Source organism: Barbus barbus, assembly GCF_936440315.1.
Source record: "Barbus barbus genome assembly, chromosome: 2".
NCBI lineage: Eukaryota > Metazoa > Chordata > Actinopteri > Cypriniformes > Cyprinidae > Barbus > Barbus barbus.
Window position 1 is genome coordinate 38,454,241 of NC_136730.1, and position 26,380 is coordinate 38,480,620.

The 26,380-nt window shown below is 38.4% G+C and overlaps 1 protein-coding gene across 1 annotated transcript in view; it reads left to right on the plus strand.

Annotated features, from left to right (window-relative positions):
* Positions 1-318: 318 nt before the first annotated feature.
* LOC306879560 (A disintegrin and metalloproteinase with thrombospondin motifs 7-like) overlaps positions 319-26,380 on the plus strand; it is an 80,199-nt gene continuing 54,137 nt past the window's right edge. The window contains exons 1-8 of the mRNA XM_079432593.1: positions 319-756; positions 2,639-3,006; positions 4,664-4,841; positions 4,956-5,149; positions 10,072-10,155; positions 17,631-17,755; positions 17,857-18,006; positions 23,877-24,020. Coding sequence (XP_079288719.1) covers positions 627-756; positions 2,639-3,006; positions 4,664-4,841; positions 4,956-5,149; positions 10,072-10,155; positions 17,631-17,755; positions 17,857-18,006; positions 23,877-24,020 — 1,373 coding nt within the window. The 5' untranslated portion in view covers positions 319-626. The remainder of the gene's footprint in view (positions 757-2,638; positions 3,007-4,663; positions 4,842-4,955; positions 5,150-10,071; positions 10,156-17,630; positions 17,756-17,856; positions 18,007-23,876; positions 24,021-26,380) is intronic.

Sequence of the window (26,380 nt, forward strand, 5' to 3'; positions counted from 1 at the left end):
TTTCTTCTGTAGAACATATTTATTTTCCATGTCCAAGTGGAAATAAACAAATGATGATGATAACGATGATAGTCAAAGGATATAGGCTTATATGATCTATATCAAATAATGAATTGCATAATAGAAAAATGATGATCATTGGCATTATTATTAATGAACAGAATGCAAATCGAGTTGATGAGGTTAAATTATGAGTCATTTGAGTATAAACACGGAAAGCCTTAAACAAAAGACTGGAGTGGGTTCAGTCTGAAACACTGAACACAAAGACGGTCCTCCTACTAGAAGAGCGAGAGGGCGGAACTTTTACAAAGTTTTACTGAAACACAGTTCTCTCTGCTCTTCTGTATGCGGCATCAGTAACTGCAGCCGTCCCAGTTGAATTAACGGAGCCCAAAATCGCCCATGCACCGGATTCACAGACTTTTTCATGCTACATGATTTGTCTCGGACTGATGACCATCGCAGATCTCTGGCTTAATAAATGCAGTAGCAGTTCTTTTGTGTGATGGGTCCAAACTACCGATGCATAAGGCTGAGGCAGAAGTTTCTTTTCAAACTATCACTATTTAAATGGACTGTAGATGTACCAGGAGTGATCTGTCTTCTCCTCTGTGCAGTTTGACATGATGGTTCAGATGGACTGCGGCAGTAAAGTTTTGGGACCAGCAAGTCTCTCTCTCTGCTTTGTGATAACAGCTGGGCTTCTGTCCATGTTCGAGAGCACAACAGCTAGCGGATATAATCTAGACACAGGTGAGTGGGGTGAGCTTGTGTCTCATTATAGTCCCACACTGTGATTATTAGCATTTTATTTTTGTTTAATTGGTGAAATGGTGTTTGTATAGGCTACAGTGGCCCAAAAAGTATTTTAAGGCACTTGTTTGTTTTTAAAATGTGGCTTTTATTTTAACGAGATGTAGCGAAAACACACATTGCAAGCAACATATTTCATAAAGAGAATTTTGCTTGCCTTCTGATTTTAAAACAGCACATTCTGTTCATTAAGACAAAACGTATTGTGACACTTTAGGGTTGTAAAACGTTAAGTGGAGTGAAACATGCTCATATAATGTGATTATTACCTTGAGGACTTCATACATCCACTTAAAACTACTATAAAACCGGTAAAATGGCTCAGAAACGTGAAGTAGTTCTTGAAAAAGCCCTGCTACAGATCACATATTTTGACATTCACGCGCTTGTAGAGTTTTTAAGTGCCCATATTACTTCTGACACGGTCAACCTGCTAAAAGTGGAAGTGAAATATTTAAATATATAATATCATCCCCCACTCCATATCCCATTTCTTGGCAGACACTACCCCTATTGCTGCTCTCTCATGGAAGCCCCTCTGCTTCCACAATCATGTAGGTCAAAGCAACAGAGCTGCCAATGAACAGACTGAAGTCATGTAAGAAAGACTGTTCAATTGTTTGTACTACATAGTCTCTAATATTGGAATATGGAGAATGCAGGCCTGAGAAGTTATTTTAGTCTTTAGCCATATAATTGCTATAAATCCTTCTGTTAGTGTAGTATCCTGGTCTGTTGTTTGAATAGAATGACAGAGTTCAGCTTGCTGTTATTATGCTAATTCATGGATTTGTTTCATGAATTATTCAATGTACAGTTCAATTACTTTGAAAGTCACAGGAATTTAAATGATTTGCTTATTAAAACTTATGCAAGTGCAAAATAAAGAGCAGAAAAGTTACAATGTTCCGGTTGCAAAATTGCAGTCACAGTCACACAATCCTGAAAAATCAGTGCATAGTAAAATCTTTGGGGAATTTTAAAGTTGACGATCAATGTAAAACTTACCCCTCACTGTGCAGTTTCAGGGCAGATTGGGTCCCAGAGTGTTGCTTGATAGTTGATGTTTAGTTTACTTACTAGATTAAGCCAAAAGAGCCCATCCATCTCAATGATATTCTAGTAAGGCTGTTGCATAAGCTGTAAGCCTAGTTGTAAATAGGCACTAAGTTTATGCACCGCTAAATATTTGAGCTTTTGCACCATTAAACTTAGTTGAAGCATAACGCTATGTATAACTAAATATTTACAGAAGCCTGCAAACAGCAGTAACGGTTGGAATAATGAGCAGATGTCTTGCCTGGCAGACAGTAATCCTTTAATTCATTTACATTTGAGAGAACATTATGTGAATATCTCAGTTGTTTCAGCATAATACTAATTTGAACAATGCACTTTCCTGTGTATGACATTTGTGCATGCAAGGCTTAAAAAATGTAACTAAAAACTGAAAATGTAATTCTTTTCCCAGGTTGTTGTATTAGTATTTATTTATCTTACCACTGACAATTTTGTAAGGCAGAATACGTTGAAGGCTGTTTGTTGGATCAATAAAGGTCATATCATTCAACTATTAATTACTTTACAGAGAGTTTACTAATCTATTTGAGTTAACCAAATTGATAGCTAAAGTAGTTACAAGCTAAGTAGTAGTTACAAGGCCCAAAGTGTGAACTTGACATTTGATGTTAAGTAAGAACGGCAGATGCAACATCTTTTTTTTCCCCATCTGTTTTGTGTTATAGCACCATACTAGTTAACCAATCCACTTAACGTGTGGTGGCTTTTTATCCTAATAGTTATTACCCTGTTGTTTTTGCAGATAGTTCTCCTAATGGATTTCCTAACTACGAAGTTGTTCATCCTATCAGAGTAGATTCATCGGGACATTTTTTGTCCAATCATGTGTCCCACCGTGTGAGTCGAATTCAAAGGAGAGAGACATCAAAAAACAAAGAGAGCCTGGCCCAGGTTTTTTACCATCTGCAGTACGGTGGTCAAGACCTGCACTTTAACCTCACCCTAAACCCTCATCTACTAGCGCCTGGATTCCTCACAGAGTGGAGATACGGTGGTCTGCAAGGGTCTACATTAAATAGCCATGGCCACTCTCTCTGCTACTTCTTGGGAGATGTCTGGAGCAGTACATTTAAGTGGGGTCAAGCAGCTCTGAGCACTTGCAATGGCCTGGTGAGTCAATAAGCATGTGTGTATTTTGATGTTCTCACGTTGAAGTATAAAAATCTGGAAATATTTGATCAAGCAATACTAATAATGTTTCTAAATGACACTGAACAACATTCTGTTCTACTTATAATTGACCTTATATTTTAGGGATATAAAGGAATTTGATTAAATTCAAGCCAGTGGAGTTTGTTTTTTGTTGGTGGACACTCAGGGATGAATCTGTGGGCTCCCCTAGAGGTCCTTAGTGACCCCTTCATAACAGGGCCTTGGCAACATTCCCAGAAGTCTCCCGTGATGACAGCTTTGAAGATAGGTTAAGGTTAGAGGTTAGAGCAAGGGTTAAGTTTATGATTGTTTGAAAGAAACATTGTTTCAAGCCAAACAAAGGCTGTTGATACAGGTGATCCATATAATCCAGAAAAATGTCTCACTTGGTTAAAACCCATCAAGCCACTTACACAAACATCCGACCCTGTCTTTTTTATATAAATAGAGAGCAAACTGATTTAGGGTTATTGGCATAACACTTGTTTTCATGATCAGTTTATTTTATTACATAAATACATAAATTAATTTCTTGTGTAAGTAATTTCTGTATTAATTTCATAAATTATGTTGGAGGGGTGACAAGGGTGTGGTTTGATTTTGATATTGGTGAGGACATAAAACTAGTAAACCCTTAGCCCTCCTTAATACTATATATGTTGACATGTTGCTTCATGTCATCTAAAGCCTTTATTTACATATAAATATTCAAAACACTCACAAAGGGAGGTTATGTCAGTATGTTCCTCAGACAATAATTACATATTATTCGAATTTCAGTTCTGTATTTCATGATACAGTATATGCTCGTAAAGATGCTAACAGAGACCAGAGATTCTTAAAAATTTAAATAAAACCCACAAGACACTGACAGACAGCAGTCTCTATATATGAATATATTTCAATTATTTTCAAAATTATTACAAGGGACAGTTCAGTGGTCGCTGGATATTGATGGGACATGCTCCTAGCATCCCTAAATTCTACAGCCTTGAGGGGTGGGAGGGTCGTTGTTGCATAAAGTAAAAATATGTCAAGGTGATGCAACTTTACTGATGATGATGAAAAAAAGCCTCTTTAAAAGAATGAAATTTTGGAAAAGAAAACTATTAGCAGTGAGGCATAATGCTTCTCTGCTTAATTTTATACATATATATATATATATATATATAGAAAACTTTTGTCAGAAATGTCACATGGTTCACCTAGCATGCAAAAACATGCACGGGAAAACTATTTTCACAAGGTCAGTAAGTGTTCTTAAAACATCAGATTTTTATTTTTACAAAGGTAAGGTTGTTTCATGTTATAAAAAAATAATGTAGTGTGGCTCCCATAAAACATTGTAGTATTTATAAATTAATAATTCATTGTTTAAAAAAAATTTACCATGAAAAATTTATTTACAAACCTTATTTTAAAGATTTTTTACTTGTGTATTTGATTACTGACCCTCACTGCTGGAAAAAGTTAAAGTTGTTACCATTCTGAGTAAAACTGTTTAATACTTTTTATGCAAAACATACGACCATAGTGAAACGAGGCAGTGAGTGTGGATTGCATGGGTATATGCTGTTTAATTTGTCACGTAACTTTTACCTTGTATTCTCTCTAGACAGGGCTGTTCAAGCTCTCAGAAGAGGAATTCTTCATTAGTCCGCTGGAGTCAGCACAAGAAAAGTCAGCCCCACAGGCTCATGCTGTCTATAAGCGACATGCTGTCCAATCAGAACACCAGCTGGTGCAGCCTCTGTTTGGGGAGCACACAGCTAACGCAACCTGTGGGGTCAGAGGTAAGACTTTGGGGCGTAGGATTCAAAGGGGCTAAATAATTTATGAACAGATGTCTTTCATGATTAAAGCATATCATGCATTAATGATCCAAGGTCATTTTTAATAATCTTTAGATCCTTTAGGAGGGGCAAAGCAGGTGGAGAGGCAAAGAGAGCGCTGGGAGAGACGGCAACATCGCAGACGGATTAGACAGCGCTCCATAAGCACTGAGAAGTGGGTAGAGACTCTGGTAGTGGCTGACCCTAAAATGGTGGAGTATCATGGGAGCAAAGGAGTTTCGAGCTATGTGCTCTCTGTCATGAATATTGTGAGTAACAGTCCTATCTATAAATAATTCATGGTGTTTTCCAAGGCAAGCACCTCTATTACTGTTGCTCATATTTATTCTAAACCCCTAAAGAGTTCACTGTCCTGTCATCATTTACTAACCCTCATGTCATTCCATACCTGTACCGTATGTATATTTATTGAAATGGTGTTTTTTTATACATTGAAAGTCAGTGGGGTTCAGTGCTGTTTTGAACCTCACTGACTTGCACTATATAAACAAAAACAGTAAAACAAAAGCAAAACTTTATTTTACACAGAAGAAAGTCATACAGGTTTGGAATGACATTAGGGTGATTCAGTTTTAATAAAAACTTTTGGAAGAACTGTCCCTTAAGCTTTAAAGGTACCGTACAAAAGATTTGGCCCTCTAAAAGTATGGAAGCTTGTTTCTGCCACAGAATTTAAAAAAAGGTAGTTGTGAATTTTTATCTCACAATTTGATTTTGTTTTTGTCAGAATTATGCGAGAAAAAAGTCACAATTCAGATTTTTTTTCTGCCACAGAATAAAAAAGGTAATTGCAACTTTTTATCTCACAATTTGGACTTTGTTTCTTGCAATTATGAGAATAAGTCAGGATTGCGAGATATAAACTCAGAATTACAACTTTAGAAGTTGTAAGAAAAAAGTCAGAATTCTGGTTTACATCTCGTAATTCTGTTTTTTTTTTCCGCCAAGGAACAAAAAAGGTAATTGCAACTGAGTTTGTAAGTCTGAATTGGGAGATATAAACTCACAAACATTGATATAAACTCACAACATTTGTTTCATTTTGTGAAACAAAGTCACAATTACCTTTTTTTTTTTCTGAGGCAAAAACAAGTTTTCCATAGAAAATTGCTTGTGGAGAATTTTGATGATTATTATGGTTTGCACTGTTTTTTTTATGTACTTGTAAATAATAGTTTATTTCTATTTAAGTATAATCTTCTATACTTCTGCCACGGTGCTCTATTACTTTTCAAAGTGATCAGATTTATGAATTTCTGGGGAATGGTTGGGTAGTTGAAAATAATTGACAATTGTACAGCCTAGTGCAGGTCTACAACAAAATTGTAGACCTGCACTAGGCTGGGAAGACTGAATCTGCAATAGGCAAGCAGCTTGGTGTGAAGAAATCAACTGTGGGAGCAATTATTCGAAAATGGAAGACATACAAGGCCACTGATAATCTCCCTCGATCTGGGGCTCCACGTAAGATCTCACCCCGTGGGGTCAAAATGATCACAAGAACGGTGAGCAAAAATCCCAGAACCACACGGGGGGACCTGAGAGCTGTGACCAAAGTAACAAAGGCTACCATCAGTAACACACTACGCCGCCAGGGACTCAAATCCTGCAGTGCCAGACGTGTCCCCCTGCTTAAGCCAGTACATGTCCGGGCCCATCTGAAGTTTGCTAGAGAGCATTTGGATGATCCAGAAGAGGATTGGGAGAATGTCATATGGTCAGATGAAACCAAAATATAACTTTTTGGTAAAAACTCAACTCGTCGTGTTTGGAGGAGAAAGAATGCTGAGTTGCATCCAAAGAACACCATACCTACTGTGAAGCATGGAGGTGGAAACATCATGCTTTGGGGCTGTTTTTCTGCAAAGGGACCAGGACGACTGATCCGTGTAAAGGAAAGAATGAATGGGGCCATGTATCGTGAGATTTTGAGTGAAAACCTCCTTCCATCAGCAAGGGCATTGAAGATGAAACGTGGCTCTTTCAGCATGACAATGATCCCAAACACACCGCCCGGGCAACGAAAGAGTGGCTTCGTAAGAAGCATTTCAAGGTCCTGGAGTGGCCTAGCCAGTGTCCAGATCTCAACCCCATAGAAAATCTTTGGAGGGAGTTGAAAGTCCGTGTTGCCCAGCGACAGCCCCAAAACATCACTGCTCTAGAGGAGATCTGCATGGAGGAATGGGCCAAAATACCAGCAACAGTGTGTGAAAACCTTGTGAACACTTACAGAAAACGTTTGACCTCTGTCATTGCCAACAAAGGGTATATAACAAAGTATTGAGATGAACTTTTGTTATTGACCAAATACTTATTTTCCACCATAATTTGCAAATAAATTCTTTAAAAATCCTACAATGTGATTTCCTGGATTCTTTCCCCCCATTCTGTCTCTAATAGTTGAAGTGCACCTATGATGAAAATTACAGGCCTCTCTCATCTTTTTAAGTGGGAGAACTTGCACAATTGGTGGCTGACTAAATACTTTTTTTGCCCAACTGTATATACTGGTTTACCAAAATAGTAGTTGACCATGTTCATCCAGCTTTTTCACGTTATAGCTGATAATTGTAGTAGACTGTGATCTACTTCTAATTTTAAGATCCAATGTATGATTAGACTTGCTTCTAAGGTGAACAAATTGTCAACCCTCTTATTCTGCACGTTGTCAGGAACACCTATTGAAAGAGTTCAAAAAGTTTTCAAATCCGCATTTTTCTTTTTTTCATCCTGAACTCTGACGTGTTGTTTCAAACTATTCTCATTTCATCCGTTCAGCTTTCACCTCGTTGACTCTCTTCTCCTCAAATAGCTACAGTGTGCCTTTAGGCAGCACTCATTCTGCTAGTTACTCCTGAGCTGGATCCAAGTCAGCTGACCGTGTTACTGATCCAGTCTGTTAGGTACATTTTCCAAAATATCCTCTGTATGCTTTCTCTGGCTTCTGTTTTTGTGGAGGGAATAGCCTTCAGGGAAAAAACGTTTTCCATTCCAGACACTTGGTTGGTATTGAAGAACATTCTTTAAAGGGGAAACATTCCATTATCCTCAGCTTCCTGCCAGGCTGCTTCTCTTGTAGGTTTGTCCTGCTACTTATGTACAACAAGAGTTGGCAGGAGTTTAGGTCTGGCAATATAGACTCATTGCTGCAGTATTTTACTTGTTTTTGTGTATTGTTGACCAGGCTAAAGAGGGTATAAACCAATTCAGAATCAAAGTGAGGAATACAGAGCTACAGTAAGTAAAAGAGGTTGTTGGATAAATGCTTAAGACACAAATGTTCTACATTTTAGCAAGCTGCCTTGCTGTCTACTGCTGACATAAGAAGGAATATTCTAAAAGTGTGGTCACATTTACCATTGCTCTGCAAATCTTCTTGGGTGAAATATAGTCATTTCAGTCGATGTGAATGGATATTTCATGTGAGGGCGAAAGATTTCTCAAGTTGATCACATGGAGTTGAATTTTTGAATGTTTGATGTTTTTTTAGTATTCTCTTGGGAAAAACATGTTAATCTGAAGTGATTTTTTAAAAAGAAAAACGAAATAATAATAGGCAAACACGGTATACTCCATTAACCTACTGTACCTATTATGGCCTCTTGTTTGCAGTTTAAAGAATCAGTTGAGAGGAAGAATTATTTGGGCTTCGGGCACCATTGAGCTCCTAAAATTCTCTCTCTAGCAAGCATAATGCACCACTGCTGATATGTATTCACAGTGCCTTTTTACAAAAAATTACAAATATGACTATTACAGAATTACAAGTAGTGGTTTACATTTTCTGAACATAAGAGGATTTGTTATGCAATTCATAAGATGTTCTGAGTGGTTGTTATTTCATTGCTATGCAATTGCTTGGGTGTTCTGATGGTTGGCAAGCAATTCCTAATTGGGTGCTAGGGTGTTCTGGGTGGTTACTAGATGGTTACTTACTGGTCCAAGTCAAAAGGGCTCAACCCCAAGTTTCTATGATATTCTAGTCTCTAGATATGGCTTGTGTCTCTTAATGCATGTAAATCTTAACAACTTTCATGTGTTTATCTGTCAGGCAAAATTATTATCCAGATTGCTTAAAAAAGTAAAAGCACACCTCTGCTTGAAAAGCAACATGATATTAGATTTAATTCATGTCTGTAGGTTAAGCAAGGATGAATTATGCCCAGCAATTCACTAATTAATTGCAATGACTAATGATCACAAGTTTTTTATTCATTTGCTTTACATCTTTCACCTTGCTAAATATATTTTCCAACATATTCCATGTAAGCTTGATCACTGCAGAGAACTGGAACATTAGTACCTGCAACCTGAAAAATCAAGGTATTATAATAAAGTTAACCAGACTTTGAGTGTGCCATAGACTCATCAAAGATCAGATTAATGTCAGCAGAAGTTGTTTCACCTCAAAAAGACAGAACGGCTTCAAAGGTGCCTCATTAATTCACTGGAACATTTTGTAATGAGCACCACAGAAGCATAGAAAATGCCTCATCACATTTCAGACCATATTTACCTCAAGGAGAGCTTTGATATGAGAGCAGAACTTCTAAGCATCTCACCAACCGAGAATCTGTTTGTGCTAAACTCCTTAGTTCAATATCAGTGCCAGTCATATCAAATGTTCTTGAGTTCTTTCTGTGACTTATTTTGGTTACTTCTCTGCATTGGAATTCCTAGACCCAATTTAGGGGGGGCTTCAGCTCCACTGTCTTTCATCTAAGCCGCTGTAAAGATCTGCGATTAACTTGGCTGTCATCACTCCTAAAAATCTGTCATTATGTGATCTCTCCTCAGGCTTGCTGAAAATAGAGGCTGCAGTAAGCTATTTGAGGTTACTTCACTCTAAATCCTTTCCGTACTAATCATTAAAAACATTACAACATTAAGTATTATCGTTCCCTCTAGTCATTGACCAGATCATAGGCAACATAAGGCTCCACACACAGCTGTCACAGATACTCTGTACATTTCTCTAGCTTTCAGCCAGATGCTTTGCATTCCAGGGGAATCAAAACAAACTGCCATTACTGTCCAAAGATTTTGACCCAAAATGTATAAACCACTGCAGTAGAAGGGTTGTGATGTTAGATTAGCTTCAAATCGACATGACATTGCAGATAATATTTCAATTATTTACAATTTCATATGAGGATGTTGTGTTTTATAGGTGGCAGGGTTATTTCGGGATGCCAGCATTGGAAATGCCATTGACATCGCTGTCGTGCGTCTCATTCTGCTGGAAAAGGACGAGGTAAGTGAAATGACAAAGCAGTGATGCAAACCTTTGCTCTAAAAATACATGGCAGACAGTCTGAGTCAATAGCGTTGCTGCAAAACAGACTAGGTGCACTATGACCACGTACACACTGCAAGGTTTTGGTGGTGACGACTGCATTTAAACGTGGGAATGAATCACCTAATTCAGGGGTCTGCAACTGTTTTTGATTAAAATTGGTAATCACTGTTCACCACTTTTTGCTTTGGTGGCTTAATCTGAGGAATATTCCCCATATGTGTCACTACGTGGGTTTCTGAAGAGAAAAATAAAAAAAAAATGTTAGGTTGCAGAGTTGCTCCTGAAATTAGTTTATTGGCATAGTGATAACCATAGAAATAGTTTGGATTCATGGCTGCAGACAAGAAACATGAGTAAGAACAGTTTATGTCATTGGGTGTTTCTTATTCCCAAATTAATTTTAATATTCAGAATCAGAAGAATCAGAATCAGAAAGAGCTTTATTGCCAAGTGTGTTTGCACACACAAGGAATTTGTCTTGGTGTTATGAGCTTCCAGTACAGAAAGTACAAACATAGTGCAGACAACATATAATTAAGGTGATAAAGAACACTAATGAAGAGAATATACAATAATTAAGAATAACAATAGTAATAAAAATAAAAATATACAGAAAAGAGACATGACCATAGACAGAACTGTGAATGTGCATGTGTCCTATGTACAGATGAAGGTTTGATGAGTTATTTACAGATGTACAGTACCGGGGTGTGTTATGTGTTGTTCAGGTGGGATACGGCCTGGGGGAAAAAACTGTTCTTGTGTCTGGCTGTTCTGGTGCTCAGTGATCTGTAGCGCCGGACAGAGGGCAACAGTACAAAGAGAGAGTGAGCTGGGTGTGAGGGGTCCAGAGTGACTTTCTTAGCCCTTTTCCTCACTCTGGAGGTGTAAAGTTCTTGGAGGCTGGGCAGAGGGGCACCGATAATTCTCTCAGCAGTCCTAACTGTCCGTTGTAGTCTTCTGATGTCTGTTTTGGTAGCTGAACCAAACCAAACAGTTATAGAAGAACATAGGACAGACTCGATGATGGCAGAGTAGAACTGTTTCAGCAGCTCCTGAGGCAGGTTGAACTTCATTAGCTGGCGGAGGAAATACAGCCTCTGCTGGGCCTTTTTCGCAATAGAGTCAATGTGATTGTCCCACTTCAGGTCCTGGGAGATGGTGGTTCCCAGGAATCTGAATGACTCTACTGAAGTCACAGTGCTGTTCATGATGGTGAGTGGGGGGAGAGCAGGGGGGTTTCTCCTGAAGTCCACTATCATCTCCACAGTTTTGAGCGTGTTCAGCTCCAGGTTGTTAAGACTGCACCAGACAGCCAGCTGCTCAACTTCCTGTCTGTAAGCAGACTCGTCACCGTCCTTGATGAGGCCTATGACTGTAGTGTCGTCCGCAAACTTCAGGAGCTTGACAGAGGGGTCTTTTGATGTGCAGTCATTCGTGTAGAGGGAGAAGAGCAGTGGGGAGAGAACGCAACCCTGAGGGGCGCCAGTGCTGATGGTGTGGGTGCTGGATGTGAGTTTGCCCAGCCTCACTAGCTGTTGCCTGTCTGTCAGGAAGCTGGTGATCCACTGACAGATGGAGGAGGGCACAGAGAGCTGTCTCAGTTTGTCTGAGAGAAGGTCAGGTATGATGGTATTGAAGGCCGAGCTGAAGTCCACAAATAAGATCCTTGCATAATTCCCAGGTTTGTCGAGGTGTTGCAGGATGTAATGCAGTCCCATATTGACAGCGTCATCCACAGACCTGTTTGCTCTATAGGCAAACTGAAGAGGATCCAGAAAGGGTCTAGTGATGTCCTTCAGGTAGGCCAGGACCAGTCTCTCAAGTGACTTCATGACCACAGACGTGAGTGCGACAGGTCTGTAGTCATTAAGTCCAGTGATTTTGGGCTTTTTGGGGACGGGAATGATGGTGGAGCGTTTGAAGCAGCAGGGAACTTCACACAGCTCCAGAGATCTGTTGAAGATTTGTGTAAAGATGGGGGCCAATTGGTCAGCACAGACTTTTAGACAGGCAGGTGAAATACCGTCTGGTCCTGAAGCTTTCCTAGATTTCTGTTTTCTGAAGACCCGGTTCACATCCTCTACACAGACTATAAACGCAGGTAGAATGGTGGGGGAGGGAGTAAGGGGGGTTGCAGGGGGTGAAGGTCAATGTGTGAAGTGCAGATCAGAGCGGGTGCTGGGTGTCAGTCTAGCCTTTTCAAATCTGCAGTAAAACACATTGAGATCGTCAGCCAGTTGTTGATTCTCCACAGACTGTGGGGGTGGTGTCTTGTACATGGTGATGTTCCTCAGACCAGTCCATACCGACGCCGGATCGTTGGCTGAAAGTTCTTTTTTCAACTTCTCAGAGTAGTTCTTTTTAGCCACTCTGATCTCCTTTGTTAGTCTGTTCCTGGCCTGGTTATACAAGATTTTATCCCCACTTCTGTAAGCGTCCTCTTTGGCCTGACGAAGCTGTTTGAGTTTCCCAGTAAACCACGGTTTATCATTATTAAATGATAAGAATGTCCTGGTGGGGATGCATATATCCTCACAGAAACTGATATATGATGTTACAGTCTCTGTGAGTTCATCCAGATCGGTGGCAGCGGCTTCAAAAATACTCCAATCAGTGAGGTCAAAACAAGCTTTTAAATCTTGCTCTGCTTCATTAGTCCATCTCTTAACAGTTCTTAATACAGGCTTAGAAGATTTGAGTTTTTGCCTATAGGTCGGTATGAGATGAACCAAACAGTGATCAGAGAGCCCCAGAGCTGCCCGTGGGACAGAGTGATATGCATCTTTAATTATTGTGTAACAATGATCCAATATATTACTGTCTCTGGTGGGACATGTAACGTGCTGTCTGTATTTTGGCAGTTCGCGGGAGAGATTTGCTTTATTAAAATCTCCAAGAATGGTTAAAAAAGAGTCCGGGTACCTTTGCTCTGTTTCAGATATTTCTTCGGCCAGCTGTTGCATCGCGGCGCTCACGCACGCGTCCGGAGGCACGGACACATTCACGAGAATGAAGGAGGAAAACTCTCGGGGTGAATAGAACGGCTTATAGTTTATGAAGAAGGCCTCCAAATTAGGAGAACACATCTTCTTCAGAGTTGTTACATCTGAACACCAACCTTCATTTATGTAGAAACATAGTCCACCACCTCTCGTTTTCCTCGTTAGCTCCGTGATGCGGTCTGATCTGAACAGCTGATATCCCGGCAAATGAAGCATGTTATCCGGGATGTTTTCACTCAGCCAGGTTTCAGTGAAGCACAATGCAGCAGAGTTTGAAAAGTCCTTATTTGTGTGGGTGAGGAGAAGTAGTTCATCCATTTTGTTAGGAAGGGATCGGAGATTCGCTAGATGAATGCTTGGGAGCGCAGTTCGGAAGCCGCGTTCGCGGAGTTTAACCAGCGCGCCGGCGCGCTTCCCTCTTTTCCGTCTGAGCGCGCGTTTGGCTAGGACCGCTGCCCCTCCGACCAAAACATCCAACAAAGCGTCTGAATAATCAAAAACCGGAAAAAAATTGTCCGGTGTGTGTTGCCTTATGTCCAGTAGTTCGTCTCTGGTAAAACTGACAGTAAGAGAATGACTAAACACAGAACAAACAAACAAAAACAACAAAAGTACGGGAGCGTTCCACACCACAGCAGCCATACGCGGCGCCATCTTATCACCATCTTATCTTATCTCATCTTATCTTATATTAACCACTGGACAACACTGGTGAGAACACTGAACCACTGGTGTGAGTTACACAGAGAGCAACTCACTGAAAAAATGGCATTGGAAAAACTGTCAAGACATCATTGTGATTTGCTTCCTCTACATCTAGAGAACAGAGACACACGTGTCTGATGTGCTTTTAAATATGTCATTAAAGCTAGTTGTTCAGTTTGTTTGTTTCAGACTTTGTGTAAATATGTTATTTTAGCTGTTCAATGTGAATCTTGTTACAGGAATTTTATCAGGAGGTTTTTAAGGTTGTTGTAGCAAATTTGCTTAAAAGGGAATTGTATATAAATAATTCAAATTAATAATGATTAATTACAATTAATTATATCGGCTGACAGTAATAACTGTAGCAGAATTAAAGTGCCATCAACTGATCTGTCCGTCCAGCGAACATTCAGTGCAAGTTCATATCAACTCTAAGAAAGGATATTTTCTTGGCCACAGAAAACACTTTCTTAAGTATTAATACATTAGAGCATGTAGTAAGGGTCAAATTCGTAAAGGGACATTAATTTGCAAGGCAGAACCAGAAACTCATGTAATTTGTGCACTCAACTTTTATTAACTAAACACTAACGCAAACTAGTCTAACAAACAAACAAACATACATACGTACAATCACTTATACATGGGGAAAGGGCAAATGAGAGTTGATGGATGAAACCATCAGGAAAACCAGAGAATGCAGTTATGGAAAAAGTCATTTAATCACCTGAGTAAAACCATCAGCGCCGTTTATAACGGGGGTCTATAACTTATACTAATAACCTCTGTTTTGTTTAGTTAAATGCACAATACTTGCAATGCATTTGGTCGTGACGAGTGTCTGGAATGTCTCAGATGAAAGTCTTAATGGTTTCAAGGTTTTGGATTCCCGATCACGTTCTTCTGGGTTGAAGAGTGATGAATTCCAAAGATGTTCTGAGGTAGAAATGTTCTTTCCACGTAGAGAGTAGAAAACAGCTAAGAAAGAGATCTGCTGAGGTCCGAGGATCCTTTGTTGAATGGAAAGTGAAGGCCGCAAGGCCTGGCACAAAACCTTAGGGGGTCCAAAAAAAGTTCTAGCTCATAACCTCATAGGATCTAACAAAACCGCAGACTGCAGGGGCGTCACTTACGTGAGAGCTTTATCTGCTATAGAGGTCACACTTCTGGGAGTCAAAGAGCCTATGTTGGCTTGAACTTTTGGAGGGAAAGTTTACGACTCTTTGTCTCCATGCATGGTAATTTGCATATGAACAGGATTGGAAGTTGATTTACAAACTATTAAAGATTCTTAGAACACTTATATGTTGCATAGGTATCGACATATAAGATACACTCTCAATTAGATCATCCAAAGACGAATTGATAGAGACCAAACATGATATACATGAGGTAATATTAACTAGTGTTCTATAATAAGCCTGCATAAAACAGGATACGATACACAAAATACTGTGACCATTTGTTAATCTAATAACTAATTGATTTGTTAAATCAAATGCAAAATTGTGTGTCTGATTGGTCCAAATGCTACATTGTAGTTTGGGTTATTAACTTAACCTCCTTAACCCTTTCAAGTACAGAGATGGAATTTATTCCAAATATTCGCTCATTTTGCCATGAATTACTAACAAACTTGCAAATTAACATGGGTATATGTTTAAATCTGAAAGTCTGGGGCCATGGCTCATTTTTGAGGTGCTTTCTAACAGTGATTTATGCATTAAAGCATGACTTCTCAACTCTGGCCCTCAAGGTCCACTTTCCTGCACTTTCCTGAGCTTGGCTCTAACCTTGATCAAACTCACCTGCCTGTAGCTTTCTAGTAATCCTGAAGACCTAAGAGTTGCTCCTAGTAACAAAATTCTAAGAAAATTCTTAGAAATGTGGGTGTTTCCTCTTAAAATTAAAGAAAATATCCTAGTAAAGAAAAAAGTCATTCAGAAAGCATCTTAACCCTTAAAAGAGGTCTTAAGGTCCAAAATTGTTAGGAGTACGGATGAGGACTTTTAAGAGGCTTAAGAGTTTCTTTAGCAGTGGAGAAAATGGACGAAACATGAAGAGGGAGAAGAAATGTGTTGCACAAAATGCATGACAGTGAGTTAATAAGACGCTACACATTAGATCGTGCAGGCATCATGTTTGTGACCGATCTTATTAGAGACATGCCAACATCTCAAACACCGTGCAGAAATGCCATAGTGCCAGAAATGGACGTAATCACTACATTAGCTACATTAACATATTTAGCAACTGGAAAACTGCAACTATGCAGCAGCGATGATTTGGGTCTGTACCTGACAGCATTTTCAGAACCTTATTGTGTCGCTGTTCATTTCCTATAAAATACATTAAGTATGACAGCATGGTAAATAAAAAATAAAGAATATATATATACATATAATGTGTGTGTGTGTGTGTGTGTGTGTGTGAGAGTGTACGGGAAAACAGAAAAAATTATGCCTGTAATTTCAAAGTAAAGGCTTAAAATAAACCCCACTCTTAAAAGCGCTCTTTTATTTCCTTCATGGACAACCAACCAATCACAGTCTTCAAAAGAATGTGTCATAGCTAGCAATTGGGTCAGCCCCGCCTCCTCACTAAGATAAAAGTTTTTGCCTTTTCCTAGCTCAGATTTGCTCTCAGATTGGTCCTTAATCACTTTTAAGATAAGACTCCTAGTTAGAAATGTTTAAGATAAATTAGGAGCTCTCTAAAAGGATTCTTAGAATCTTTAAGAATACGGGCCCTGGTCTCAGAAAAATGATGGTTTCAGTAAACACTGAATCATGGAACAATTTTGGTAATAACGGAACTTGAAACAATAGTTTACTATCAGTGCTTTTGGGAAAAGTACCCAAGATTGGTTTGAAAAGCCATGTGCTCAAATATGCCTCCTTCAAATAAGCACACGGTTATCAATTTATAAACTGGGCTAGCTGAGGCTGTAAAATTTACAACTCGCCAAATATTTGACCCTGGACCACAAAACCAGTCATAAGTATCAAAGGGATATTTGTAGCAACAGCCAACAATGTGCAGGTCAAAATTATAGATTTTTCTTTTGTGCCAAAAATCATTAGGATATTAAGTAAAGATCATGTTGCATAAAAATATTTAGTAAATTTCCTAACATAAATATATCAAAAATGAATTTTTGATTGGTAATATGCATTGCTAAGAACTTCATTTGGACAACTTTAAAGGCGATTTTATCAATATTTATTATTTTTTTTTTTTTTTGCACCCTCAGATTTTCAAATAATTGTATCTCTGCCAAATATCATCCTAACAAACCATACATCAATGGAAATATTATTTATCCACCTTTCAGATGATGTATAAATCTCAATTTTGAAAAATTTGAAAAAAACCCTTATGACTGGTTTTGTGGTCCAAGGTCACATGGAAAACTCTTTGATTTTTTTTTTGGCATTGTGGTTTACAGTGTGTAACCACCACATTGTATTTATATGCATAGTGTTTGCCACCATCTAAAAGTCGATGCATTTTAGAGTTGTGTCATTACTTTCATAAATTCTCATTCCTCAACATGATACCTTCAATAAGCTCCAATAAATCAATTTTATTTGCCTTTCATATTAATAATAAAGTAGTAATACTTCTTTAAACTCAATAATTATGTCATACTTCATACATACAAACGTTACATATACAATTTTCCCATTTTATGTATTTAATTATTTTATATGTTATCAGGAGGATTTGAAAATTACCCATCATGCAGACAACAGCCTGAACAGCTTCTGTAAGTGGCAGAAAGCCATCAATATGAAGGATGATGATCATCCAGTCCATCATGATGTGGCTGTCCTCATTACTAGGTACACATGAATAATTGTACCCTAATTGTAACCAAAATTGCATTGCTTTACATATATATATATATATATAATACATGTGTTAACCATTTTCTATGACACAGAAAAGACATTTGTGCCGCCATCAATAAGCCTTGTGAGACATTGGGATTGTCTCATGTGGCTGGAATGTGCCAACCTCACCGCAGCTGCAGCATCAATGAAGACACAGGCCTGACCCTGGCATTTACAATCGCACATGAGCTCGGCCACAAGTAAGTCCTATAACACAGATTACATATACTTTATGCAATTATATTTATAAGTTAGTTATACTTTTTAAAGACTATTAATGGAATTTCCATGTGTATATATCTTTATACACCTTTAGATCAAAAGGTTTTTAAGACCACATGAAGCAAAAATGGACTCAAGTGTCCAAACATTTGGCTGTTGTGTACACATTTCTAGACTTCCTCAAATTTGGTCAAGAAGAAAGGCTCTGTGACATACAGTACATGTTGATACGCTTTCAGTGATGTCTGGGTTTTTGTAGTTGTACTGAACATTGTTGTGAATTACTCTGGAGTGGTAGAGCCATTTCACAACAGTGTGTGAGGCATCTCAGCTCCAGTATTAATGGTATTCTTTGGAATTCAGTTAATATATATATATATATATATATATATATATATATTCTTTTTAAATAGCTAATGCAGATAATGATATCTCGAGGGAAAGTTGCTGATATATTGTTGATTATATGCACAGCTGTTCAAATGTTTGGGGTTAGTAAAATGTTTTGTTGTTTTTAAAAATACAGTGCCCTCCATAAGTATTGGAACAGTAAAGACAAAATTGCTCTGTTGGCTGTGGAGTCAAGACATTTGCAAATATGATTAAAAGATGAATATGAGACAAAACTACAGAATGTCACATTTTATTATTGGGTGATTCAACACATACATGTTTTACCAAATAAAAAGAACAGCACTTTTAGAGTTCATCCCACTCATTGATTTGAGCATAAGTATAGGGACAGTTGAACATAAGGCAGATATAAAAGATTAAAAGCTATTATTTAGTTGCAGATCCCTTGCGTACAATCACAGCAGTGAGTCTGTGACCCATAGACATCACCAGACTCTTGGTCTCATCCTTTGAAATACTTTTCCCAGCCTTTAATGCAGCCAATTCCAATTGTTGCTTGTTTTGGGGAGTTTCTGCCTTTACTCTCCTCTTCAGCTGGTGAAATTCATGTTCAATCGGATTTAAATCTGGAGATTGACTTGGGCAATCTAAGACTTTCCATTTCTTTGCCCTTATAAATTCCTTGATTGAACTGACAGGGTGTTTTGGGTCATTGTCCTGATGTAATATGAAGCACTTTCCAATTAACCTGGTGGCATTTTCTTGAATATTTATAGGCAAGAGGGTTTTGCACCCTTCCAAATTCATTCTGCTACTGTCATACATTAAGTTATCAGTAAAGTTAAGAGGGCTTGTTCCAGAGACAGCCATGCATGCCCATGCCATGACACCACCTCCACCGTGCTTTACAGATGAGGCTGTATGCTTGGGATCATTGCGGTTCCCTTTTTTTCTCCACATTTTTGCTTCCCCATCACTTAGATAAAGGTTCGTCTTTGTCTCATCGGTCCATAAACAGTTCCAAAACTCTTCTGGCTCACCTTTGTGCTTTTTTGCAAACTCTAATCTTGCCTTTCTATTTTTGGTGCTGGTCAGAGGTTTGCATCTTGCTGTGTAGCATCTGTAATTCTGTGTCAAAGTCTCCTGAGGACAGTAGATTGTCAGAGCATCACCCCAGCTTTCTGGAAGTTGTTAGTGATTTTACAGACACGTCTTTTAGGGTTAATTTTCACAGCTTTTATGATTTATCTGTCATCAACTACTGTTGTTTTCTCAGTCGATCAGGTAGTTGTTGGTTGCTGGTGTCGCTGGTGGTTTCCAAACTCTTGATTTCTCCATGCCCTTTGTTTTTGCTATAGCTCTGATTGACTTCTTCTTTTCTTTTAGCATTCAAATTGCTTGCATTTCTCTCAAGTCAGCTCCCTCATCTTCATCCTGGTTTGTGTGTGTCATCATCGAATGCAAGATTCAGAATGCAGAAGTAATGGATATAACTGATACGACACATTCCCTGCTTTTAATATCTGGAGAATTAATGCAACAGGACACAGCTAATCACTTAGAAAGACCTGTGAGGCAACTGCTCCAATACTTACGCTCACATCAGATAGAGGGATGAAACTCTAAAAGTGCTGAATTTCTTAGCTGGTAAAACATCTATGTGTTGAATCACCCAATAATAAAATGTGACATTCTGTAGTTTTGTCTCATATTCATCTTTTAAACATATTTGTAAATGTCTTGACTCCACAGCCAACACAGCAATTTTGTCTTTACTGTTCCAATACTTTTGGAGGGCACTGTATATTACAAATATATTATAAATAGATATAATATAAATATATATCTTAAAATTTAATTTATTCCTGTGATGGCAAAGCTGAATTTTCAGCAGTCATTACTCTAGTTCTCAGTGTCACATGATCCTCCAGAAATCATTCTGTTACACCTTGCTAAAAATCTGCATTTTTGATGAGTAAAAATAAATAAATAAATAAAATTATTTATTTGAAATCAAACATTGTTGTAACAATGTCAAAGTCTTTCCTGGCACTTTTGATCAATTCATCTTTCTGAATAAAAAATCCTTTTGCATGGTAATAATGTAATGCTTAAAAAGCAAAGTGTATGTATTCCTCACTGGTTTAAAAATAATACACAACAAAACTGACACCTCTGTGTTTTTCCTTGGTCAAATTAGGAAAGAAATACAGATTCCTTCCTCAGCTAAAACTACACAGTGTTGCATATGCAAATTGCTCATTTTGTGTTGCTCTCAAAGCCAAGGTGTCTTTGATGAAACATGCATTAGTTCTGTGGAGTTAACAGTCCAGTAACGCACTCTTTACTGGAGGCAGTATAAGGCCATCACACACTGAATCTATTCTCTCTCATTATTCTTCAGTAGAAAGCTGAACCGGCTGCTTTTTTGACACGAGAGTTGTGGAGAAGGGGACTCTTTCTGGTACCAATTATGACTATAAAGTTTTTTGCCAGCATCTCTCCAGCTATATTTCATTCAGATCTGTGTGATTCATTGTGTATAGTTCCCTTCAAGATAATATGAAATAGTTTTTAAGAAGTCATTGTTTGTTCCAGACCATTATGTAAATTAAGGTGATCTGAATGTGCCTTGTGAAGCCTAATGGATGCCTAGTGGTGCAGAAATGGGGATTATTTTTCTTCACAGGAGCGTACTCTTAAATGACAGTCTGTTTGTTAGAAGCTGTATTAGAGTCTTACTTAGACTTAGAGTTTGTTTGATCTTGTGCCATTTGGTCTGCCGCACATGCCTTTTATAAATGTTTGTGGTCACGCCGCATAGAAATATAAACAGTGATATCATGATAAACAGTCAAGCACAGTGGGACTCAGAAAAGGCAGCTTGACAGCTCAGTAAGGGTGTCTAGTGAGCTGTGTTTCTAGACTGCTGTAGCTGAGACAGCAGTCTTTGTAATATATTAGAAAATCTGAATTTCCCCAATGTATATTTTAAGAAATATTCAAAACATGGTCTATCAACAACATCTGTGTCACGAATCCTGGCCATGAACTTCCATTCACTCACCACCAGAGGTCACTCACTCACCACATGGACTCTTGCACTACACTACTGGCACTTCACCATTGGACTACAGTTCCCATCATCCATTGCACTGACAGAACACACAGCTGATTTCAGGAGATGGTCCTCACTGCAGAACACACGATCCAGGGGGTGTGGTTGGATCTAGATCCAACTCCTCCCACCTTACATTTACCTAAAAAACCTACCCGTCTCCACCCCCTAATCCCTAAACCCACCCATCCCCACCCCTAAACCTACCAATCTCCACCCCCTAGATATGGATCCAACCCCGCCCCCTGGATCTTTGTTCTGCAGTGAGGGGCTACTGGATTTCACTGATCACACAATCACACATGCTTTATAAGCCTTGGACTTCCTCTCTGTGATGGCCGAGTATTGTTCTGCATTTATAACTCTCCTAGTTTTAGCTGCGATACAGAACCCACTTTGTTGTCATAGTCTTGCCTTGTGTGTTTTTCTAGTGTTTTGATTCTTGCCCGTGTTTCCTGGATTTACCCTTTGCCTTGCCATTTGGATTCTGTTTGCACCTCTCTTGGACTACTGCTCGTATACCTGGATTATCTCTCTGCCTTGCCCTGTTGGATATTGTTTGCTGATCGTCGACTCTCGCTAGCCCTAGGATTGCACTGTGTGTTGCCCGTACCATACCTGTTTGCCTTGGTTTGATCCTGCCTGTTTATTGACTACGTTTATAAATAAAAGCTTGCACTTGGATCCGCACGTCTCACGTCTTGTTCGCCCCGTTACAATCTGTTACATGCTGTCTAAACAGAAAATTATTTTGACTTGCCCAGCCCCTCAATTTGAGAAAATATGTGGATAGTAATGCTTATAATGCATGTATATGGAGCATGTTGTGGTTTAAACCAGAAATGTGAAGTTCATATTTTTGTTCAAAATTCAGTTCATTTATACAAAAATGTACACATTTTTGCTATATTACATGTAGTAATTAGTGCTGTCAATTGATTAATCGCGATTAATCGCATTCAAAAAAAGTTTTTGTTTACATAATATATGTGTGTGCTGTGTATATTTATTGTATATATAAATACAAACACATGCATGTATATATTTCAGAAAAGTATGTTATGTTTATAAATGAAATTTTTATATATAACATAAAATTTAAATATATAAATGTTGTTGTATGTGAGTGTATCTATATATACATAACAAATATACACAGTACACACGCATATATTATGTAAACAAAAACTTTTATTTTGGATGCGATTAATTGCAATTAATCATTTGACAGCACTAGTAGTAATAACAGTAAATCAAGTCTAATTATGGAGCAACTAACTAACTAACCCATAAACCAAACCCTAACCCTATTGTAAGTACTTTTTGTTAATTAATATTGCTCAGTGCTTATTTATGTAATTACACTGTGATAAGGACACTTTAAAATAAAGTGTAACCAAGTTCACTTAGTTTGTCTTTAGTTAGATATATACCCTTATGAAAATTAAACATGGTTTTACTGCAAATAAAAACAAAAAACCATGGTTACTATAGTTAAACTATGGTAACCACAAATGAACCAAAGTTTTGCTACGCTAACCATATTTTAACCATGGTATTTGTAGTGAAACTGTGGTTATACAAGTGGTAATCAATATGCCAAAAAACGTGGTTACTACATTTTTTACTATAATAAAACCATGGTTATTTTTGTATGGATAGTTATGTCCCTCTCAGTGTATTTTGTGCAAAAGCTAGGGTTTACTGGCTTTGTTGTAACAGTTGAAAAAGTTCATACAACTTTGCACTGACAAGCTTAGTGAATGCATTTACCATGGTTCAATGTCTTGCCACCTATTATAGTAAACACTAATATATTAGTAATTTTAGCATTAGTATAATAGTAAACAACAGAATACTGATATTATAAAGTACATACTGTACATGCTTTCCATAAACATATTCTTGTTTTTCCTCATATGAGTTTTTTAATAGCATTAAACTGTACTTTAGTAACCAAGCAACCATTTCCATTACAAATGACTTATAAATAACAAACCCATTCTTCATTGTATACAAAGGCCATTTTCTGGTTTTCAGGCATGACTACATTTTATCAGAACAGTTTCCATACAGTTACAACAATGAATACATTTAAACTACACTGACAACACTGGAGACTTGCAAGGACACACAGGGACCAGGACGTGGCGATGAAAATGTGATATTAAGCTATTATATTAAGTTAAGCTAAATGTAAAAAAAAATATTTTACTCTCTTGCTGAACCACTTCTCCTGCCCTAATTTATTTATTTTTTTAGCCACGGATTGAATTACCAGCTTTTGAGCCAGTGTGAAATATGTCTGAAAGCCAGTCCAGCACTGTCTTCTCACCCTCTCTCTCTCTCTGTGTTCGATTTGCTTTTATGCCACAGCTTTGGGATTCAGCATGATGGGAACAGCAATGACTGTGAGCCCATTGGGAAAAGACCTTTCGTGATGTCTCCACAGCTCCTGTATGGAACCTCTCCACCCAACTGGTCACGCTGCAGCCGTGAATACATCACCCGCTTCCTCGAGTGAGTTTAAAACAATACTTTTTTTCACTTGTCACTATTGTTTTTCTTTTTGCCCTTTTTTATTCAAAGTACAGAGATGACAGAAAAAGGTGTAAGGCAGCGGTGTCCAGTCCTGCTCCTGGAGGGCCAATGTCCTGCAGAGTTTAGTTGCAACCAGCTAAACCAGGTGTTTTCAAACTTTTAGGACATGCGCCCCACAAGTTTGTGTAATTTTCACTCGAGCGATACTTGCTTTTGAAGTAAGTATATAGAAAATGCTGCTTCACAGAGCCAAGTTGAGCTCTACTGGTTGCCTGATTAGCTGCAGCACTAATCAGATTGCCCCCTAGTGGATATATATATATATATAAATGTGTGTGTGTGTGTGTGTGTATACAGGTGCATCTCAATAAATTAGAATGTCGTGGAAAAGTTTTATTTCAGTAATTCAACTCAAATTGTGAAACTTGTGTATTAAATAAATCCAATGCACACAGACTGAAGTAGTTTAAGTCTTTGGCTCTTTTAATTGGGATGATCCATCTCAACAAATTAGAATACTTCATAAGACCAATAAAAAAAAACATTTTTAGTGAATTGTTGGCCTTCTGGAAAGTATGTTCATTTACTGTATATGTACTCAATACTTGGTAGAGGCTCCTTTTACTTTAATTACTGCCTCAATTCGTGGCATGGAGTTGATCAGTTTGTGGCACTGCTGAGGTGGTATGGAAGCCCAGGTTGCTTTGATAGCGGCCTTCAGGTCATCTGCATTGTTGGGTCTGGTGTCTCTCATCTTCCTCTTGACAATAACCCATAGATTCTCTATGGGGTTCAGGTCAGGCGAGTTTGCTGGCCAATCAAGCACAGTAACACCATGGTCATTGAACCAGCTTTTGGTACCTTTGGCAGTGTGGGCAGGTGCCAAGTCTTGCTGGAAAATGAAGTCAGCATCTCCATAAAGCTTGTCAGCAGAAGGAAGCATGAAGTGCTCTAAAATTTCCTGGTACACAGCAAAATCCCCAGAGTTAAATCAACTCTGCTCAGAGTACATATTGTCCCAATCTACAGAGTGTTAAAGTAACACTGAAGCAGAGTTAAAGTTAATGGGATAATTAAGCGATTCATTAAGTGATGAGTGAGCATTAGAAAAGAAAACCCGTTGTTAACAATGTTGAAGATGAACAACTACTGCTCTGGCTTTTAGACATGAAAACTTCTCATAATCCTCAACAGTGGTAACTCTACTTCAGTGTTAATTTAACACTCTGTAGATTGGGAAAATATGTACTCTGAGCAGAGTTGATTTAACTCTGGGGATTTTGCTGTGTAGATGGCTGCGTTGACTGTGGACTTCAGAAAACACAGTGGACCAACACCAGCAGATGACATGTTGGGACAGCATGTTAAAAAAATAATTGTCATAATGGGAGTTTCATAATAATAATTTTCATAATAATATCTAATATTTCATAACAAAATAGATATCTAATTTATTTTCCTATTCAATTGTTATGTCTCCCAAAATGCATAATAAACATCCTTTTAGTCTTGGCGTCCTCCACAGTGGACATGTATGAAATTATGTCCTGTTTCATAACAGGAAGTCATATTTGAATTTGAAAACCCATAACATTTTCCTGAGATGTTGCTTTATGACAAACAATTAGAAAATTATTCAGATTTAAATGACAATTACAAAATATAATAATTTCCATAAGGATGTAAAATGTTTCACTAAATTAAATTTAGCCATTTTTAAAGACCTAGGAGAGGGTGTGGTCCTGGTGAAACTTCCAATCATTTAGTATCTCTATAAAGCCCTGAATGTGCTCTGTACAGGACATCCAGACTTACAACTGTGACATGTGAGGTCTCAGAGAAATTCACTGAAATAGAATGTCCACTACAGAGGCAGAAACTCCATAGCTGGGTCTCAGGTTCCCTTCCAGGAACTCGAGCTGCGTCGAACGCTACGGGGAACGCCCTCAGCGTGACCGCGCTCTGAACCAGAGTGTAAAATGTCCAATGAAAGGGCGAGACGTCATAGGCGGTGACGTCACTGACCGGAAAGCATATAAGCACGTGCGGTGGAGCCGGCGTTTGCTTTTTGTCATTCAGCAACCGCTTCTCTGTCTGTGTGTATTGTCTTTGCATGTTGTGAGTCTTATTTAGTGTTGTTTGTCCTGCACAATCACTTAAGTAGGCTCCAGCAATATGTGCAAGCACTGGGGCGATAGCAGATCGCATTCTGGGCTGTGTGTTCCTCCCTACACAACATTATGTCACTGCTTGGGATGCACGCAGTCTGTGTGTGGTCTGCTTCAGAGCAGAGCGCGCAGATTCAGCTCTCGAGGGAGCTGACTGCCCGTTTGTGAGCT